Below are 23,162 nucleotides of genomic sequence, written 5' to 3' on the forward strand. Positions count from 1 at the left end.
CTGCTCTACCACTTGCAGCAAACGAACATAACTGCAACTGCGACATCGCATAAAGTCAATACAATTACTCATTCCTTCTATTTCTCAATTCAACTTTTCCATCAAACTCACTGTTCATCAATAATCTCTTCAAATCTCCAAATTCTCCTTCCCACCTCTCACTTTAGTTTTTAGACTTATTCACAAACTATTCATTTTAGCTTTTTGAGTTTAATTTAAGTATTAATTAATAATGGGAAATTTTTTACATTAAATCCTTAATCTCAGTTTAATAACGTTTTTTAGACTCTATTGCGTCTTTTCCATAAAAAGTGTTAGGTATAATCTTCTCTCTGCCAGTAATATAACTTGCACAATTACAGTCGTTATGACAATCAATTAACTTAACGTGTAGAGTTGCATTGAATTGCATATGATCTCGAAAAAGGGGGGAAATATAGATCCAATAATATGAACTTGGAGAAATTTAGGTAAGTATAATAATATAAAATTAAAAGATGTATACATTTCTGTACTTTTTTTTAACAAATCACATTATTTAATTCGAAAAGTTTAATTTAATGCTTCACCCTTTGACTTCTTATCTGAGAATTAGTTGTATTTGTTTATTTATTTTGCTGTTATAAAATTAATACTAACAGTTTATGGACATCATAGAAATGATGGTATCCAGGTAAACAGGCCAACGTATTAATTGGTACTGAAGATGAATAACAGAGAAGTCTATTAAAGTAGTCATTATTAGTCTGTTGATATTTTAAATTAATATATTTTAACAAAATAAAAAACAATTTTTCTTAATATCAGCATATTATTTTCTGTTTATCCAGAACATGGTTAAGCATTAAGATCGAAGCGATTTTGATATTGCAAGACGGTTTCCACGGACGGTCCAGAGAGGTGTCGTGTGATTGCGTTGATTTCCATAGAAAGGCGAAAAAATCCATGTATTAAGGCAATTGATGAGCAGAAAAATTGAAAGGTGCAAAAGAAGATATAAATATAGATATAGATGCAACATGCAGAAGAGAGAGTGACTAAAATGTTGGATATAATTTTTGACATCGTATAAGATCAAAACATGAACAGGGAACACGGGGTGAACAGGGGAATAAGGTGGTTATGACAACCTGTGCTTGTTGGAAAATTGAAACCCAAAATTAAGAAAATGTCATTGTCATGGTGGCACTGAAATATAGGAGCGTATGATATATAGTTACGAGGGAGGTGGGTAGATAGCAAGTTTACCATTAGAAGACCCGCAATTCCACATGAGCTTTCACACTCAATATTGGGGCAAAGGTTGAAGTATGAGAAATTGACAGCTTGTGAATCCTTACATGCATTGTCTTCACTATCTTGGACTTGACTAATGTAAATGGTGCATAGGGAGAGAGAGAGTGAGAGAGAGAGAGGGAGGAAGGACCACTAAGGCATGATTGGGTGTAGCTATGTGCTTGCATTTATGTAGGGCAATTTCGTGTTCCAGCACATCCACAACTATTGTGCTCTGTTTTGGTGTTGAAGCCACCCCCTCTTTGTGCCCCACATCGTCGTGTTTTTCACCTTCTACCTTGCTAGTTGTGTAGAACCATTCTTCCCCTCATTTATTGGACACATATATAGGAATCGGATATACCCCTAATCAATTCTTAATTATTATTTCACTTTTGATTCCTCATTTTTGAAACAACCACCACACTCTCTAACTTTCCCTCAATATCTCTTTTGCCTCTTACTCTTCGTGTCTTGTCTCAGATATTAATTAACGACACTAATCGGTTCATTTAAATGTGATGTTCAAATTTCCTTGCTGATATGTTAAATTTATTTTTTAAAAATAACTTGATTAAATGTGATGTTCAAACAAAACAAACTCTTTTTAAAATATTAACTTACTTAATTTTAATGATATATTTTTTGACACACTCTTTATTATTAATACAAAATTATTAAAAAACATATAAGATATTATATAAATTTGATCACTAACCATATTTCAATCTTTACAACCGGGAAACAAGGAAAGGTTCTCAAACCCAATTAACTTTTTTATAACTTTAGGATTGCTTTTTCCACAGGCCTATATACATATATAGGTGCAGAGTGAGATCAGAGTCAGATTAATTACGTGGATAATCCAGCTAAGTGGTAAGACTTGTGTAGTTTTCTTCATGAATCTTAAGAATATTAATTATGCTTTTTAAAATAAAATATAGTTATTACAATTTATAATAAGATAATATATTAATACTACTTTTAATGAAAAATATCTTGTAATTAGGTTATATCTTTAGGACATTGCTTAATATTACATCTATATCATTTTGGAATTTTAAAATAAAATCTTTTTAAAAAATAGTTGTATTTTATATAAAGGAGAAGACTATGTACGTAGTTAACAAATATTACATGCATTATAATGATATTTTAAAATACAATTTAATTATGAAATAAAATGTTTAAGGAAAGATTTGCTTGAATTAATAAAAAGATTATTGTGATTGGTATAAGAAATTGAAATAAAATCTAAAATACATTCTTTTGTTAATATTAGTCCCTAGAGTTAGTATTAAGCATATAAAAATAACAAAAGTTATGAAAATATTTTTTATGTAATAAATGCTTACTTCTTTAATAAAATCTCACTCCTTTTGAGTGTATAGAATCAATTCTAAAGAATAATTTTAACACTTTTCTTAGTAGAAAAGTATTAAATCTATTTTAATCAGTAAAATATTATTTTATTAAAGACGTGCAAATATTTCCATGCCTAACGTTGACTGGGAAAATGAGCACTATTTAGAAAATAAAAAAAATAAAAATTTCATTAAATGAATAACTTATTGAATAAAAATATTGATTTAGTTTTATATATATAATAAAAACATGAGGGTTCGCGAAAAATATATCAAAACAAAAGTTGAACAAATTAAAATACAATTTTAGAAAAGTTCTTGAAAACAAAGTAACATTTTTAAGTGAACGAAAACTTAAACAATAGAATTTAACATAAGAAAATTGAAAGAACTTCAAGTTTTAAGAAGAGAGACCTAAAAAGGCTAATCCAAATACTACCTACATGTAAAGTAATCCCATTTTTAAGAAGATTGAAACGCATATTCAAGACTCTTGATTGAATTTGTTGATATAATATGAATCTCCTTGACAAAATGGTTACCAGGATGATATCATGCAATAAATAATTAGCCCATGTTCTTATATAATAAAAAAATATTAAATAATCAGTTAAAATGAATTAGTATTAACATTGACTCCTACATGATAAATAATTTAAACAACATGCACTAACTTATTCAAGAATATTGACAAATGTTGACTGAATCATATTGGATTTTTCCAGATTGTGTGCTAAATTCTTAATTTTCATTTCACATAGCTTAATATTTATTTGACATAAACAGATACGTGGAGTGAATCTAATAGGCATAAGCTTTTCTTGTGCCCAGTTTGTAAGGCACTGAAGTGCCAACAATCACGGTGTCAATGAAATGAAAGCAATACCAAAATTGCTGGATTGATGAAGTAGCAAGCTTTTAATAAGTCAAATGTTGTGTGATGCACATTGTAACAATGGCCCAAGTTGAAAATAATTTAAATGCTATTCAAAAAAGGAGTCAACTTGCAGGCAGCTATAAAACTAGCTTATTTCAATTTAAATGATTGTTAAGGAATGAGAGTGAAAAATAATCTTTTATGAATTTAATTTTAATGTGTTAGTGTAAATTTTTTATACTGTTAATGATAGAGAATGCAATGTAAATATAACTTTTAAATTAATTATTACAAAAATTAATAATTTTTACTAATAATGTATTGTTTATATTATTAATGTGTCACAATTAAATTTATAGTTTATTAGCTTTAGAGTTGTTGAATTTCTCATGAAACATACAAATAACTGTCAAAATTAAATGAATTGTTAAGTTCATGCAATTGACCAGTTCTTTATTTAGGACTTTTCAAGTCTCTCTTTCTGTCCCTTTTATTTTAATTTCTTCTGCAATATTGCTATTAATGGTTTTAAACCGCCCACATTTGCAGCTCTATTTAACTTCAAAAATACCATTATCTAATAAGTTAATAAATAATTTTCTTCAAATATTCAACTCAAATAAAAATGTTAATTTTGCCTATTTCGTAAATAATTAGTATTTGAAAGATCAATGGATAGGTTTAGCCACATATCAAATTATATGTTAGTTTTAAACTTGGATAAAATTATATTTTACATAAAAGTTCTCATATAATCAGTCGTTAATATATATGTGAGAAGAGATATATTGTGCACACAAAATAATAACAACACACTTCCTAAGATATATATTTTTATAAATATGATTGATTTATTTTGAAAAGGATAAAATATGTATATTGATTATTTTTAAATTTATTTAAAATTATATAAATAAAAGAGTGTTGTTATGATTGTGTGCAGAGCGTATGAAGGTTGTGGTACATTAAATTTCTGACCCTACTATGACACTTGAAATCGATGCAATTATGAATGTACTCTGTCACCTCTGCTTCATTCAGGTTGTGGTACATTATATTTCAGGTTTATTATACTACGTTACATATATAAATTTTATAATTTATAAAAAAAAATTCACACTTAACAAAATATAAGTAGTGGGGTGAGATGATATGGAATCACCTAATAATTATTTATAAATGGGCACTTTTGTTCTAATTTTTTTCAATTCTCTATTTTGAACGTTGATGAAATTTCTAATTTCGAAAAGAAATATTTATAACCTGAGCAATGTGATAGAATATGTGCTTTAGCTAACGATGATGATGTAGGGTTTTTAACTTTAGTTTTATTGTCAACATGTAAGGGTTGTATGTAGGTAACGTGCAACCAAAAGACTGTAGCAGATCACATGATGCAGTTGAGCTTAACTTAGCTGTAAAAAATGGGGTGATTTGTATGTAGCATTGAGCATTTGAGATATTTGTATTGTAATGGGTCTTAAATCAAGTGATTTTTCCAATTTAAATGTTGGGCTGCTAATGGCCCAAAATAGTTAATGGGAGCTAGTAGACATATATATATATATATGCATGATGATTCGGATTATATTATGTGTTTTGATTAAAATTTCAATTTTACATATCTCATTTATAATTTTTATAATTTATTGAAACCTAAAATATTCCTATATCTCACAAAATCGTTTGGTATTTCTTAGATACAATTAAAACTGTTTTAATTAAGTGTTGCAAATAACATCACCTGAAGGGGCACTCGTTTTGTGGCCCTAAGAACATGCTTGGTATTACTTTTGCAGAAAAAAAATAATTAATTGATTAAATAATTTTTTCACAAAGCTTAAAGAAAGAAAATTACTGAAAATATTCTTAAATCATTAATTAAGAAAGTAAAAAAAATATCAAATAAAAATATTTTATATTATTAAATAAAATATTTAATTTTATTTTTAGTAATTAAAAATTATTGAGTATAATTATTATTTTTGTTCATTTTTAATCAATATTTTAAAACAAAATCATTTCTCTTATTTATATATTATTTTATAATTTTTAAAATAATAATATTGAATTATTGAGTTTATTAAATTTAATGTTTATAAAAAGATGTTAAATAGGGTAATATTGATAAGAGTTACATTTAAAGTAACTCGATCTCCAACTTTTATTTATTATTTTGTATAATTATATTAAAACATTTAAAAGTTTAAAGATATTTTTTAAAAATTAATTATTATATTTAAAACACCATTAATTAAATTTATTTTTTAAATAAAGAAATATAAAGGTAAGATAAATAAATAAGATGAACAATTTGGATTAACTGTTTTTTAATCGGTAGTCATGTCTTTGCAACTTTTGAGGGGACTATAACATGTTACTAATTACGAATGTATGTTAAAGTGATTTTTGTTAGTTTATAATTTATTTTTTTTAATTTATAAGTTAGTTTGATTGATTTATAACTTATGGTGAAACACAGGAATATAGTTGAAAAAAAATTTGGATCATAACAAAAATATAACTTTAAAATAGAAACTAAACAATGAGTCAACGATATACAAGAATAATCTTCAAGTAAAAATTTAGCTTACATCACAATGATCACCTGAAGAAAGAGCTCAAAGAAGAAAAGACAGAGTTCAAAATTTTGCAAAGAAGAAAGATAATTTCTAATAAGGGAATTTCAGAGAGAGATCTACCTCAACATGCCTCAACATGTGTAATCCCTCAACAATATATTCTCTTAACGTGGACTCAACTCACAGGATATAAAAGATAGAGGAACATAAGGTTGAGAAACCATACCATGAAATGGCTTAAGAAGAGCAACATGAAAGATGGGTGGATCTTAGCAGATTTTGGGAGCTTTAACTTGTAAGCTACTACACCAATCTTCTCAAGCACAGGAAATAGACCAAAAAAATGCATGCCTAGCTTCTGATGTTTCCTTAAAGCAATTGAATGTTGTCTATATGGTTGAAGTTTCACTAGAACCAAATCACCTTCTTTGAAATGCAAATCCCTCCTCTTCTTATGTGCCTGCATTTTCATATACTGTTGTGCATTTAATAAGTTCCCTTTAAGCTTGGACAAAAGTTGATCTCTTTGCTGCAAGGACTCTTTCCACTGACTAGGATCCTTATGATCAGCTTCATAATGAATTCCTGATGGAGGAAGTCTACCAAAAATAGCTTGAAATGGTGTCATACCCAAACTGTGATGGAAAGAAGTGTTGTACCAAAATTGAGCCCAAGGAAGCATTGTAACCCAACTTTTAGGGTGCTCAAACACTAAACATCTCAAATATATCTCCAGTGTCTTATTGAAATTCTTAGTTTGTCTATCAGATTGAGGATGGTATGAAGAACTCATAGATAATGCTGTGGCTTGAGCTTTAGATAATTGTTGCCAAAAAGTACTAACGAAGATTTTGTCTCTATCTGATATTATGGACCTTGAAAATCCACGAATTTTCACAATATTACCAATAAAGGCCTCAACAACCACTTTACTATTGCAATCAGCTTTCATAGAAATAAAATAACCAAATTTAGAAAGCCTATTGACAAACCACAAAAATAGTGATAAATCCTTGAGAAGGTGGCAACTGCACAATGAAGTCCATTGTTATATCCTCCCAAATTTGTTGAGGAATTGAGAGAGGTTGTAACAAGTTGGCAAGCAACATATGATCAACTTTGACTTGTTGACAAATTGAACATTCTCTAACAAATTTACTAATGGCACTTCTCATTCCATTCCAGTAAAATTGAGCTCCAATTCTAGCTACTGTTTTATTGTCCCCAGCATGTCCACTAATTTTAGAACTATGAAATTCCTTCATGATTTGATATAACAATTCTGAATCATTAGGTAATACAATTTTATCCTTGAACGTCAATAAACCATTTTGAATGCTATAATCAATAGAAGGATGTTTGCCCTGCAAGTAACTTTGATAGATTTTCATTAATTGAGGATTAGTTTGAGTCATATCAATCGCTTGATTTATCCAAGAGTGGATTGGACTAGAGATGGCCATCATAAAACTTCTAGACAATGCATCAACATGTATATTCTCTTTCCCAAGCTTGTATTGAAGAGTGAAATCATATCTTAAGAACTTAGGAAGCTCAGGAGTTTGCAGCTTTTGTTCCAACAACTCTTCTAAACTTTTCTGATCAATCTTAATGATAAACTTATGGCTTAAGAGATAGTGTTTGAATTTAGCTAGAGCTTCAGTAATAGCATAAATTTCTCTAGTATAGGCAGATTGCTTATGCATTCGACCAGATAGTTTCTTAGAAAAATAGGCTATAGGATGCTTGTTTTGACTTAACACAGCACCAACTCCACTCCTGGAGGCATCAGTCTCAAGCACAAATGGTTCATTAAAATTAGGAATGGCTAACACAGGTGCAGATGTCATAGCTGACTTAAGTTGCTGAAAAGCTTAAGAGGCAGCTTGACTCCATTTGAAGGAGTCCTTATTCAATAGATCAGTCAATGGTGCTGCAATGTTAGCATAGGACTTAACAAACCTACTATAATAACCTGTAGGTCCTAGAAAGTTTCTTAATTGTTTCAAATTATTAGGCTCAAGCCAATTCTGAACAACCTCCAATTTAGTTGCCTCCATAACTATGCTAGACCCCGAAAGAGTATGTCCCAAGTAGTCAATTTTTTGAACTCCAAAACAACACTCAGAAAGCCTTGCAAACAATGGACGCTATTTTAAAATGTTTAAAGCCACCTTCAAAAGATATAAATGGTCCTTCCAATTAGCACTATAGACCAGAATATCATAAAAAAAATACCAAAACAAATTTCCTTAACAAACCAGCAAAAATGTCATTCATGAGACTTTGAAAGGTTGCAAGTGCATTGGTCAAGCCAAATGGCATAACCAACCACTCATAATGGCCATGATGAGTTCTAAATGCAGTCTTATGTCTATCTTCAGGGTTCAACAATATCTGATGATAACTAGACCTGAAATCTAGTTTAGAAAAGAATAATGCTCCAAATAATTCATCAATGAGCTCATTAATAATAGGAATATGGAAACTATCCTTAAGTGTGATTGCATTCAAAGCTCTAAAATCAGTACAAACCCTCAAAGAGCTATCCTCTTTCTTTACCAAAATGATTGGAGAAGAAAAGATACTTTTGCTAGGCTGTATGATACCTTCATCAAGCATGCCAGAAACCAATTTCTCTATTTCTTCCTTCTAACTATGTGGACACTTGTAAGGTTTAACTTTAATAGGTTGAGACCTTTCTAACAAAGGAATTGAGTGATCATGGGATCTCTGAAGAGGTAGATAGACTAGTAGGTGTGTCAAAAACAACACTATAAGTGTATGACAATAGAGCTAATTCAAGCTCCATATTTTTAGGTAAGTCCAACATAGACTTAGGTGTAACATTCTCCTCTAGCAAATACATGCTATAAACTTCAGCAATAGAATTAGTAGCAACCATCCTCTTGATATGGTGTAATTGACCCTGCTTAGGTACCAATTTATAATCTCCATGTAGAGTAGTGAATTTGTTATTCATCAAAAACTTCAATTGCAAAGCATCATAATCTGCAATATGGGGTCCAATTGTTTTCAACCAGCTTGCTCCTAAAATAAGATTTGCAGCTAGGATAGGAAGCAAGAACACTGACAAATGAAAAACATTACCTTGAGCCTGAACTTTTAATTGTTTAACCAATCCTTCCACAGTTATATAGTTACCATTACCAACCATTACTCAAAATTGAGTAGCTGGTTCAACAGGCAGTTTCAAAAACTTAGCCACTCTAGGCTATAAGAAATTATCTGAACTTCCTCCATCAATCAACATAGTCATAGGAAGTCTATCAATATAGGCCAAAAATCTGATAGTACCAACTCCTACACCACCTTTCAAAGCATTCAAGGATAAATGATGATCATCAGGTTCCATAATTTTAGCTTCATGAACCACTTGAGATACAGCCAAACTAGAAGAATCTTCAATATCATCTTCTTCCAATTGTAAAAACAAAAATTGTCTGTTAGGACATCTATGACTAAAAGAAAACTTCTCATCATAGAAATAACAAAGGCCTTTCTTCCTTCTCAACTACATTTCAGCAGGACTAATCCTCTTAACATTAGAGGATTTCAATGAAGGTCCATGTGGAGTAGGTAAAAGTGTTGGCAAACTAGTTTTATTTTGAAATTTTGGTTGAGAACTAATAGAAACAGGAGTAACGGAAATCTGAGAATATTTTTAGGTATAAGAACTTCGAGTTGGCTTAGGAATTGGATTATATTTTTCTTCTAAACCTTAGATAAAGCTATTGCACGAAGTAAAGTACGAGGAGTCATAGCAACAACATCCCTACGAATATCAGCATTCAAACCACTAATAAAGCAATTAAGGAAGGCCTCATCACTCAATCCAAGAGATCTATTAGCCAGGGACATGAGTTTAAGATAATAATCAGAAACAGAACCTGTTTGCTGTAGCTTAAACAACTCAGCCATTGGACAATCAAATGGAGAAGGACCAAATTGTGACTCCAAGGCACGAGTTAATTCTGGCCAAGTAGATACCATAGAAAGCTCTGCGACATCTAAAACCACGACACTACATCCTTGTCAAAGTGCATTGCAGCAATATCAACACAAGCTGCTTCAGGAATATTATGATAAGAGAAAGATTTCTCCGCCTTAAAAATCCACTCCATAATAGGATTAGTTCCATGAAAATGCGAAAATTCGAGAGAGATCTCCTTCATCGGCAACGTGACACTAACCAGTGTCATAATTGGAGTACCATTGTTCGAAGGACTCCCATAGTGCTGAGAAACACAGTTTGCAACAATTGATTCATTGCTAACTAGATCTGATCTATCGAAGTTTGCATTTGAAACATTTTATCTTTTTATTCCTAGTAACGTAAATCCATCATTTGATCGATATGACAGATATCCTCCAAATGAGTATGAATTTCAGTTTGTAATTCCGTCAAATAAGTGTTCTCAGCCATGGAAGCCAATAAAAGCACCAATGAAATGTAGGAATATAGTTGAAATAGAAATTCAGAATCGCAATGAAAATACAACTTCAAACAAAATCTAAACAATGAGTCAACGATATACAAGAACAATCTTCGAGTAAGAATCGGCTCACGTCACAATCATCACCTGAAGAAAAGGCTTAAAGAAAAAGAAAAAAAAACAGAGTTCAGAATTTTGCAGAGAGAAAAGAGAATTTCTGATAAGGGAATTTAAAAGAGAAGGAAATTTCTCAACATGCCTCAACGTGTGTAATCCTTCAGTGACTCTTGTACGATGCGGATAGTCTGACACGTGTCCTTCCTTTCTACGGAATTTTGCACCAAAACTCCCTTTTATACATGTTACATATGGTAACTGATTTATAAATTTGTTAATGTCCTAAGCGTATTAGTTAAAAAAAATTCATAAATATTTTTTTATTAGAAATTATAAGAAGTTTGTATTGAAATTCATGAGTAAGTCAATAGTAGTTTTCATTTTTTAAGACTTAAAAATTAGCATTCTCCGTACTACCTTTATATTTTTGTGTTATTAAACTTTTTCATTTATGACTCTTTCACGTCTTAACTTATTTTCATGTAAGTCAAAGAATAATGCTCTGGTGACCTGGTTCCATTTTATTATATTATTATTATTTGAATTGTCAAAATTGTTTACATATACCCAGTGAAGTTTATGATGTTATCTTTTCCCTTGCCAGGGAACTACGTTTCTTAAATTCCAAGCACTTTCGGGTTGATATATACTAATACCTGGTGTATCCTGTGTCACTTTCGTGTTGTTACTTTTTCATGTGCCTCAAATAAATAATACACAAATATTACATCTCTAACAGGTATTTAGATTCAATCCGTGATAAAAGTAAGCAACAATGTACTTATGAAGAAAAAAGAACAAAGGGTGAAATGTAGCTGAATGGGAATCAATGATAATTCTATTTTAATAAATAAAATTTTCAATTACAATTCATCCTTAAGAGAAAACAAAATTGGCTTGTGTTTTCAACGTAAAACTGCACTGAAGCGTTTCATCTTTTTCAACTATTAACCTTACTATCTTCTTTATATTAAAATATTGAACAAAGTTGGAAAACTGCATCCATTTGATGCACATATAGATATAGACAAGATATCTTTGAGACCCTCATCCCCACATAATGGAGAAGGAAATTTTACCTAAAATTACACAGTTGTGTCAGTGGGATAAGAATTACAGCTTCCAGAAGGTCTTGGTTGCAACTAGAATCTGTTCTCGGCCGTGTGATTCGGGTTCTTTATCATAAATGGTAGGCTTCCACCTCACTGCACCAGCAATGCGAGCTACATTTTCAATTACTTCAGGGGCATCCCTCACCACGACAGTTCCCTCTGGCCGCAACATTCGATCAATTTCCACCATCAAATCAACAAGATTACATCTGCAATGAAAGTGTGAAGCAATCAGGGTGATATCAATGTTTACTTGAAACAATTGCATACCCACTTAACATTTTGCATCAGTGAAGAGGCAGTTGTTGGAAGTTGTGGTCTAAGATGAATTTAATAGAAGGACACTGGCAATCTAGGCAACTGAGCAAGTGTTAACCGCTCCTTCATCCACACTATAATTCTAATCAATCATTCCAGAGCATACCAAGGAACATACAATGTCTTTTATTGATGCAAGCTATACAGATTAAAACTAATCAAAATAATGTGACCTAGCTGTAGAAGTAGACCATTTGTTTAGACATTTTGAAGTTTTAAATGTTTAAATGCGATCAATTGAATGAAATAAACATTCATATTCACCGGAAAAAAAATGAATCATATTAAAATAATGTGTCAAAGAAGCAGCCAAGAGTAAGACATAATCCCAAGGAAGAGTTTTACCACTGTTAATTATAAGAAAAATTAGGTGGTGTCTCAGCTGCCAGTCTTGAATATCATTACAATTAGTAGTTTTAAGAAGATCAGGCTGTGCAGACCAATATGCTTCAACACAAATTTAACACATTACTGCATGCAACTTAGTTCAAGCAGCAATTTTTCATTATGACACTTTCTCTACATGTTGTCCATTTTAACAAATATCTGCATGCAATGACCGTGAGTTTTCAATTTAGGAATTAAATATATTCAGCAAGATCTGTACCAAATTAATATATTAACAGTTAGCAGTTTGACATGAAATATACCTGCTTTCACCAGAAGCTGGATCTTTTATAAGGGATTCAATGCTTGCCACATGGATCAGATCATAACTTCGAGGGTATGTTGAAAATGGTTCACACCTGGAACATAACCATACAACTTAAATTCTTCCATTATAAATTGAAATACATGTTCAATTGATTTAAATAAAAATTTGACTTAAGATCAAAAGCAGGATCTAGATAAAAAAATTCAAAGAAGCTAGAGAGCTTAAGTACATTATTTTCATTTTATAATGATACCTAGAAGATTTTAACTCCTTTTCCATATAAGACTCACTAAGATCACAAAATCTTACAACTAAAGTTTTATTTGAAAAAAAGGCTAATCATTGCTTAATTAAGCAGAGTTGGACATCAACTTAGATAAAAACAAATTAACTCTCAGATGAGAACCAAATTAGCATGACACATTCTGAATTTCAATAAAAGCATATCTATGCACACACAGGCCCAAGATACAGCATAGAGTAGTAATTTTGTCAAGAAAAGTAAAGCAACAAGCATCATGAATATGTCAAAAATTGAGTGCAGGAAGTAACAACTTCTTGTAAGCAAAATGAAACGGCTGAAATACCAGTTGAATTGATGTTCTGGTCTTAAGACAACAATCATTGCAATACACCCACAATGTATCCTATTTTCTTCTAGGTAAAGCACAATATATCTTATTTTCAAATTATGTAATCAATTAAGAAAAATTCAGAACTCAGAAGATGCATGAAACTATCAGCAAAAACTCACCAATCATGATAGACTCCAATAAGACCTCTGTCGAAGATCATATCAAGAGTGGGTTGCTTTTGAGCAGGAACTACATTCATTACCCATACAGGATCAGATTTTAAGGCTGCCGCAAAACCCCCAAATAATGCATTCATGTCCATGACATTGCGCACAGATGGAGTTCCCAACTTGATGTTTAGATAATTCTTATAGTGCGCAACCCTCCTTGCCCACCGCCCAGTGTCAGCCTCGTACACATCAACACCATTTTTCAGAAGTGCAGACCTTGGAGGTGTAGCAGTTAGCCTATCTGGCCACTTGGGAATGGTCCCAATAGCATAATCTCCTTCGATAGAAGATGTCCTACTGACACATTTCTTCAATTTCAAGTACCTGTAAATAATCAACTTAATTTCACATTTTGAAACAACAATAAACGACAGAATTTTAACAATGAGAGCATTCACCCTAGTCCTATACACATCAATGCTGAACAAAAGACAGAAAAAGAAGCAAGGATAATAAAAGGAAAACTAACTCAAACTAGCAATAGGCAACTCGAAATTACCAAGCTTGACTTGGGTCATCTGAATCATCGCATAGCTTGATACCAAATTCATTTTGGTTGGGAAGACATGTTTCTCCTGCAGGCTTCTTCCAGATCACAGTGTTACCATCTACAACAATTAATTCATAACACAAGGCTCTTGCTACAGCCTGGAGATCAGACCATTCTTTATCTTGTTTAGGCCATTGAACAGGGGGACCAGAGATGACTAAATATCCACCAGGCCGAAGTAATCTATCCACTTCAATGAAATAGGAGGCATCTGCAAGGAAGATTTTCTGCATTAGGGAAGTGACAAGCATGTAGAAGATTGGAATATATGCACTGTAAGCTGCAATGAAGAACTTACTGTAGGCTGTATATGGGATCAAACACCTAGAACAATGAACTAAATCAAATCCAAATGCAGGAAATGGGAGTCTGCGAGTGCCAAGCATAGCAACAAAAGCAGGAATTCCTCTTTCCAGAGCAAATTGTATTTGAGCTTTATGTGAATCTCTTGGAGCAAAAGACATGGTTAAAATATTTTGAGCAAGTAAATATCCTCCAAAACTAGCAACCTGTAAAAAAAAACAGAGATTTATTTGCATGTTAAACAGCAAAATTTCTAGTAAGGTCTCAAAGGAAAACAACTCTTACCCCACACCCCATGTCAAGTGCAGTCCTCAGAAAACCTCCACTTATTGGAATGTACTGACCAAGTTTTTCAATATATTGCTCTGCTCCATCTGGAAACATTGTACCACCACCAGGGAATATAAAGTGTTGACCTTCTAGTTTCATCCATCCCTGGTGACCTTTCCTGTCAGCAATCTTGTTGTGTGGCATATTGCCATGCCATATCTGCACAGAATATATTATTAATGCTTTAGATGGATGGATTAACAAGTGACAAATATGAGCAACATTATAAACTATATTATGATATTTTATAGATGTCCTTCAGTCCTCCTTTGATGTGAAAGAGATAAAGTGGGAAATATAGAAAAAACAAATAGGGATTTTCTATTGTGTACAGGGCACATGCTGCGAAAGCATTAAATACACCCTGTAGGAATGACTTTTGTGATTTCAATATGACAAATACGTTCTTTTCTAATAGAAACTTCCTAATTTTCCTTGTTACCGCATGCCCATGGGCACACCATAGACAACCCCAAAACAATATTTACATTACCCTCTCCAATCCACCCTCTTAAAAATCTTTTAATATTACAGAAAACTACCAGGGGAACAAAGTACTTAATAGAAGCAAATCAATCAAACCATGAGAATTAATTAATTTAAGCCATCCTCTTTTCTGTCCTTTCCTATTCTCCAATCTCAATCAACTCTTTCTCAATTTCACCTCACTATCATGATTGTCACAAAGATTACACTATCAATAAAGAGACCTCTTCTAAGTTCTAACACATTTCAATTCGCATCGAGAAGGGAATCTTCTCTGTCCAAAACAATGAGGCCCTGTTGGCTCCGAAATATGATCACCAGAAAACACAAACACAGCATTCTGTTATATCAATAACAATCCTAAATTAGAGGCAGCCCTCAATGCTTTTACCTTAAAAAACAACACATTGACATTGCATTATGAAGTAATCCCAGTTCAGGCCATACAAATTCAAATAAGAAACCTTTCACAACCTTACAACACAAATACTTTCTTATTCTAATCACCAAGACATATCAGCTATTCAAATGTCATACCGGCATCAAGGCCCAGGACCCAGAACAGCTGAAAATGCAGCTTTCTTCTTATAACACAAACTCCAGAACACTAAAATAATCCACATATACTCACAAGATAAATCCCCAAACAGAATTCTAAACTAAGGTACGTTCAGAAACGTGGCTTAATTAAGCACTTATTCAATAAACTCTTTTTACAAGAAGGCTTATATCATAATTTTGATCATAAAATTTCTGGTAATAAGCTGAAAAGTGCTTATTCTAATAAACTATATAAAGAAAAGCTTATTAAACAACATAAGAGAATTATAACCTATATCCACAAACTTTCCAAGACAAGCTTATGAACAAAAACAAGGCACCAAACAAAACACAATCAAGAAAACATAAAACAAACAAACATTTACCAACTTTCCAAAACTCTCTCAGCACCAAAACAAAACTCAACACATACCTTGTGCAAGCTCTCCGGCCACGATACCGGAATCCGGTACCCATTCGGCGGCGGAATGAGGCAGAGCTGCGTGTCCTGGTGCCTGGGGCAATGCCTCTCTCTGTAGTAGTTCATCTCCCTGCTCAGCTGGCTGTTCAGCCTCGGATCCTCACACGGCATGTGATCCACCTCGTCGGCAGGGCACGCCTCCACGATGTGCTTCCCCGCCTCAATCGCAACCACGAGGCGGTGGCGCTGTCTCGGGTCGGCGGTGGAGAGGAGGAGAGTCTGGCGGCCGGAGGCGGCGAGGGAGTCACCTAGAGGAGTGAATACCATTGCAAAGAAGAGGAAAACGAAGAAGAAGAACGCTGCGGAAACAAGGTCTAGGAAGCGCCATTGGCGCGTGTTGTTGTTGCGCTTGGGAGTGGGTGGTAAATTTGAGTGACCCATTTGAGAAGAAGGTGGATCGGGTTAAAGTGGCATCTGGGTTTTGGGTTTCAACTGTGTTTGAGGTTAAAAATGGGTGCTTTCTGAATGGTTTGTTGATGGGGTGTTTGGTTTTGTTTCTCAGGCTCTCTGCTGGAAATGGTTTATATATGAAGATGTGATTGAGTGTGTTCTCTTGTGGTTTTGTGAGTTTTGTGTTTATTGTTAGTGTTTCAGTGTTTCTTTTTGAGTGTGAGACTGTGACAAGTTTCCAGAGCTAGAGAAGATGGAAGATGCAGGATCTGAGTTGCTTAGCTATTGGAGCATTAATTTTTTTTATCGTTGCCATTGCAGAATGTATTACAGAAAATTTATTTATATAACTCTTTTCTTCACCTAGTGCATGGTTGGGTGAATTTTGTAAAGCTTAGTTTGAAAGATCACTATCAGTGTAAATTTAATAAAATAACATGATTTATATTTAATTTTATAAATAATAAATTAATAATAAATTTTAATATAAATTTATAACTAAACAAAAATAATTATAATATATTATATTAATTTAAGTATTAATTTTAAATAAAATTATTTTTATCCAAAATAATCAAATATCAATTCGTTTTTATAAAATCACGTTACAATTAAATAAATATAATTCTATAATAACTCAGCATGCATCCACAGATTCACTGAGTGATAAACAGGAAATTACACAAGATATATTACATGATGAGAAACAGAGAAAAAATAATTATCAAAAAGTTATAAAATTTGTATAGAGAAAAAATGTAACTCGTGTACTAGTATTATCATAACTTTTTAACGTGGATTAAAAATACATAATAAAATTTTATATATATTAAACTTTTATTTCTTTTTAACAAATAGTTAAAGATCTATAATAAAAAATTATAACAAAATTTTAATTGAATCGTTATAAAAATAACAAATTTATATATAAATTTTTATTAAAAATCATAACATATCATAAACTTTAATATATCAATGATACTAAATATATAATAAAAAATATATTTTTAACAAAAAATTAATATTATTATAATATATCACGCAACATTCATAGATTTTTATAAGTTAGTGGAATATATATTTTGAAGTTATTCATGCAACCTATACAGATTATTATATGCCACAATAGGAATTAATATGCTCACCCTATATCCTACATGGAGAATTAGTTTCTCCATTCACCCTATTTAAGGAAAAAAAAAAAAACCCTCAACTGCTTTAATTTTGCACTATTTTCTTTTATCAATGTCATTGTATATGTATTTACAAATATATTTTCTATAATTCTTTTGGAATAATTGTGTTACTCAAAATTACATTAACTTTCTTTGTAAGCAAAATATAAAAAAGGTATTATTACATCAACAATTTTTGTTTTTTTTTTCATCAAAAAGTATTCATGTGTGCACATGTATTGAAAAAAAATATAAATTATAAGAAAATATTTCATATGAACATTTAAAATTACAAAATATGTATAATTAATTTAAGTAGAATATTCAAAGTATATACTAAAAACTATTTAAAGTTATAAAAAAAAGTATACTTAATTTAAATAAATTCAAATTAAAGATAAGCACAAAAAGTCACGTGCACTCTTAAGTAATGGAAAATAATACAGCAATGAATTTAGCGACTTTTGAAAACTCATACTCTAGTTATATAAGAATAATTTAAAAATAATTAATTAATTAGGGAATTTTTTGTGTGGAGAAAATTTCATATACACTATAATTTAAATACAAGACTTCACATTATGACTCCACATATATATAAATGAAATGAAACTTTACACAACTACACCAAATAATTAGATTAATTAATTAAGAATTTAATTCCTTTAAAATGAAAAAAATTGTATAAAGATTATGATGAGAATTTATTTACTATCGTTTTAAAGCTTTATTATATTTATAATTTTTGATTTAAATCAACATTAAATAAATTTTCATTCTTTTAACTTAAACATGTGTTCTTTTTATTTTAGAGATGTTAAATCATTAATTAAGAATATAAACATCTAAATTCAAACTTTTGAAATTAAATAATTTATTATTTTCTTTCTTTTCTTTTACAGTTGATATTCTAAAAAAATGAAGCATAAAAAATATTTTAAAATAAAATCACTAAATAATTTTTTTACAACAAAAAAAATAATAATTTAGACTTATTAATTTCATTTTTAAGCGAATAAGATAACTTTTTTTTATTATTGTTTTATATTTGTTGAACCAACATGATATATAACAAGTATATCTTATGTCCTGATCGTATTATTTTTTTTAATATAAACTTTGTCCTATAAAGAAGTTAAAATAATATAATGTATCTAATTTATTATTTTATATAATATGCATTAAATAAAAAATAAAATAAAGTGTTTATACTATTATGTTATTATCTAACTCTTATATCCTATTATTTTCTATTTTATCATATCAATATCAGCTAAATGGATCCTTAGTTTGTAATTGTTCATATTATATTTTTATATATATTTTTTAATTATTTAAATTATGTTTCTCACTCTAAATTTTTATCTAATAAATAATATAAATAAAACAAAAACATGATATATCATTGATTTGAATAGGTTTATAAAAAAAAAATATAAAGATTAAATACAAATAAGAAAAATTTATTATATCTTTACATGTTATTTATTGTTTTATTTAAATATTTCATTTTTTATGAATTTGTGAAAATTAATAATTTAAATAATTAAAAAATATAAGCAATCAAAATTAGAGAAACTAACCACCAAATACATAGACTAAGAGGGTATTCCGACTCTAACTGTTATCATACCCAGTTATTCATGTAGTTTTAAAAAAAAATTAAAGAGATTAAAACAACACATAAATTACAGTATAGAAAACTAAAAATATAATTAAGTATATAATTTAATTTTAAAATATAATTAAATCATGCATTAAAACACGGAATTCAAAAGAGGATTTATAGTCTAGATATACAAGAATCTTTTCAATTAAAAATTTAAATGTCATTTGATTTTAATATAAAATAAAAAATTTGTGAATGATATATGAGAAATATGAATAGAATACTAAAAAAAAAATCTTTTAAAATTTATAAAAATAATATTTAGAGAAATAACGATTGCTTTAAACCTTCTAACTTATCAAATCTTTTCAATTATCATCTAAATCTTCTTGGTAACAGTTCCAGCAAGAGATTGATCATAAGCTTATCAAAATATCCTTGAGCACTATAAATATATCTAAGGTTTCAAATTCTTGATCCCACTAAAACTATAATATTACTATTCCTTTGCTTCTCTCTTCTGATTGCGATTCCTCTCAATCACAGCCAAAAGTACCCTTCCTTCGTCATGATCTTCGCACTAAACATTTGTTATCAACTCGTTTCTAGAGAGAACGATGATACTGCTCACTTCACTATTTTTGGAGCTTCAGGATCAAGGCATGAAGTAGAAAGTTACCGTTTGATCTTTTCAGATTATCGTAACACTTTGATGACCTTCAAATCTTTCTCCGAAGATCGTATAGAGCTTCTCCTTGAAAAAATAGGCATACCTCAAACTTACTATAACGGGCATGATTGTGACATGATTGATAACATTCTTAGAATGTTATGTGCCTTGGTATCGCAATGGGATGGGATTAAGAAAAGATATTTTTGCATATATGTTATGGAATTCAAGGGATGCTGTTTTTACAACGCACTGAATATGACATACTCTAGCTATGTTGGACAAGCTCCAACAAGAGAGTTTGTGGAGAAAGTGGCTTGTGAGGGCAATTTTTCTTTGCCTGCGGGGGCATCAACACTTGTGAGATTCAAAGGAGATGAAGAGGAAAACTGTGCCATATGCTTGGGAGGGTTAAGGACTCGTGACAATCCAAGGTTGCCTTGTTCCCATGTTTGTCACTATGATTGTATCTTAGAATGGTTTGTGAAAAGTGGAACATGTCCTCTGTGTCGCTTCCGAATTGCAGTGTAGTGCCTCATGTCACCGTTAAGATCAGCCCTTACATATTTCCTTGTTTTTATAGAGAGACTAATAAGTGTAGTGATCTATTAACTAAACTTGGTTTTAGGGATTTATCTCTTTATATTGAGTACAATGTTGCTCCTAATTCTCTTCTCCTTTTTTAAGTTTGGACTCTGAATTTGACATCTTATGATTGTGAATTGATTGTTATTTTTTCAAATAATTTTTTTCATTAATTTGTACAAATAAATAATATGATAAATCTTTATTACATGGTACTTGTTATAGTATCCGTAAATTTGAGAGAGTATTTTATACTCTCTTTAAATTAATAACTGTGATTTTTCTACTGTTTTAAAAATGAGAAGATATTAATGTTTTTTTCAACTAAATCACTAACTATCTATTAATATAAAATTAACAATTAATATTATTTTAAATGTAAGTGATAGTACTAAACCTTTCAATTATAAGGAGTACCGTAAAATTTACAGTGATTATATATTTTTTCTATTAAACAAGACTTAAAAACTAAAAAAAAAAAAACAATTACAATTACAAAATAACTCATGGAGAGAAAATCTTAAAAAAATCTATTCAGAAAAGACCTAAAAAAGATGGAACTTACTCTAAAAATATAATATTATTATCTAAATATAATACACCTTTATTATTTTTTTTGCTAATTATTAGATATAATTTTAATACGAAAGACATAATTTAAATAATTAAAAAATTTAAAAAATTAATTATAAGCAATTGAAATTAGAAAAAATAAAACAACACAGAAATTAAAATATAAAAAACTAAAAGATAATTAAGTCCATAATTTAATTTTAAAATTACCAATTAGGTATAAGTTTTAAAGTAAATTGCTAAATAATAATAATTCATGGAATAATTTATGTGTTTATGATAAGGTATTTAAAAAAAGAATTATATTCAAAATACAAAAGATAATAAAATCCTGAATGATATAAGAAAAATATAAATAAAATATTCACACACAAAAAAATCTTTTAAATCTATAAAATAATATTTAGAGAGATAAAGAATTTTTAAACCAATAAAGAAAACAATATCAACAACAAATCATTTAGTTTTAGCAAAATTTTTCAATTATTATCTAAATCTTATTTGATAACGGTTCCAAGATATTGATCATAAGCTTATAAATATATTCTCGAGCGCTATAAATATAATTACAGATTCAAGAACCAACTGAAAGTATAACTCCTTTACTTCTCTCCGCTCTTTCTGATTGCTATTCCTCTCAAGTCTCAACCACAGCCAAAAGTACCACTCCTTCGTCATGACCATCACACAAGAAATTCTTTATCAACTCTATTCAGTAGACTCTTCGAACAGTGATATGGCTCACTTCACTATTTTTGGGGCTTCAGAATCAAGCGGTAAATTGAAAGGTTACCCTTTGATGTTACCAAATTACAATAACTTTTTGATGACCTTCAAATCTTTCTCCGAAGATTGTATAGAGCTTCTCCTTGAAAAAATAGGCATACCTCAAACTTACTATAACGGGCATGATTGTGACATGATTGATAACATTCTTAGAATGTTATGTGCCTTGGTATCGCAATGCGAGGGGCTTAAGAAAGAATATTTTTGCATATATGTTATGGAATTCAAGGGATGCTGTTTTTACAACGCACTGAATGTGACATCCTCTAGCTATATTGGACGAGTTCCATCAAGAGAGTTTGTGCAGAAAGTGGCTTGTGAGGGCAATTTTTCTTTGCCTGCGGGGGCATCAACACTCGTGAGATTCAAAGGAGATGAAGAGGAAAACTGTGCCATATGCTTGGGAGAGTTAAGGACTCGTGACAATGCAAGGTTGCCTTGTTCCCATGTTTGTCACTATGATTGTATCTTAGAATGGTTTGTGAAAAGTGGAACATGTCCTCTCTGTCGCTTCCGATGCAATGCCTCTAGTCACCGTTTGTCGCTTCCATCGTAGTCCCTCTCGTCACCGTTATTACATATTTTCTTGTTTTTAAGATACTTTTATGTAAGCTGCATGTTTATGATACCTTTGATGTTGTTGTTTGTTTTTTAATGTTTAATTTTTCAATGTTCTTCTTTTTTGTTTGAAATAAACATCTCATTTTCAATTAGTCGAATTCATTCCATGAAACCCCTGCACTTGAATCCCATTATGCCTTCGTTTTTAGAGATTTTGCTAACAGTTGCACTTTCTAAAATTGCATAACCTTTGATTTCTTTTTGCTAACGTTTGTTTTTTTTTCTTTTTCTTTTTATCATCATCTGTTCACTCTTACATTATAAATTTAAATACCCATTCTTGATTGAATAATCTTTTAAAAAAATATCTTTCTTCAGTAAGTTATGTAACTTTATGAATTAGTCATGTTATTTTATTATTTTTTTAATCTTTCAATTATTATTACTTAAATGTAATTATATAAATTTTAATTAAATTTTAAATCTAAACATCATCGTATCAAGTTGGTGAGATCTCTTTTTTGAAAGTAAATTCAATTTTACGAATATTAAAATTTTGAC

The 23,162-nt window shown here is 30.4% G+C and overlaps 4 protein-coding genes across 4 annotated transcripts; 2 read left to right on the top strand and 2 right to left on the bottom strand.

Moving 5' to 3' along the window:
• Positions 1-9,333: 9,333 nt before the first annotated feature.
• On the bottom strand, positions 9,334-10,112 carry LOC113862469. Its single transcript, XM_027495553.1, has 2 exons — positions 9,840-10,112; positions 9,334-9,633 (listed from the first exon to the last, which is right to left on the bottom strand). The coding sequence occupies exons 1-2, from the start codon at positions 10,110-10,112 to the stop codon at positions 9,334-9,336; spliced, it is 573 nt and encodes a 190-aa protein (XP_027351354.1).
• A 1,287-nt stretch (positions 10,113-11,399) lies between these two features.
• On the bottom strand, positions 11,400-16,959 carry LOC113862017 (probable methyltransferase PMT13). The gene is made up of 7 exons (XM_027495165.1): positions 16,205-16,959; positions 14,701-14,904; positions 14,411-14,621; positions 14,062-14,323; positions 13,512-13,886; positions 12,753-12,848; positions 11,400-11,993 (listed from the first exon to the last, which is right to left on the bottom strand). Exons 1-7 carry the CDS (start codon positions 16,631-16,633, stop codon positions 11,786-11,788), a joined length of 1,785 nt encoding a protein of 594 aa, XP_027350966.1. The 5' UTR covers positions 16,634-16,959; the 3' UTR covers positions 11,400-11,785.
• A 3,035-nt stretch (positions 16,960-19,994) lies between these two features.
• Positions 19,995-20,627, top strand: LOC113862470 (RING-H2 finger protein ATL74-like). The gene has a single exon (XM_027495554.1). It carries the CDS (start codon positions 19,995-19,997, stop codon positions 20,625-20,627), a length of 633 nt encoding a protein of 210 aa, XP_027351355.1.
• A 1,303-nt stretch (positions 20,628-21,930) lies between these two features.
• Positions 21,931-22,596, top strand: LOC113862471 (RING-H2 finger protein ATL74-like). The gene has a single exon (XM_027495555.1). It carries the CDS (start codon positions 21,931-21,933, stop codon positions 22,594-22,596), a length of 666 nt encoding a protein of 221 aa, XP_027351356.1.
• Positions 22,597-23,162: the final 566 nt, after the last annotated feature.

Source organism: Abrus precatorius, unplaced genomic scaffold, assembly GCF_003935025.1.
Source record: "Abrus precatorius isolate BTA unplaced genomic scaffold, Abrus_2018 Scaffold3, whole genome shotgun sequence".
NCBI classification, from domain to species: domain Eukaryota; kingdom Viridiplantae; phylum Streptophyta; class Magnoliopsida; order Fabales; family Fabaceae; genus Abrus; species Abrus precatorius.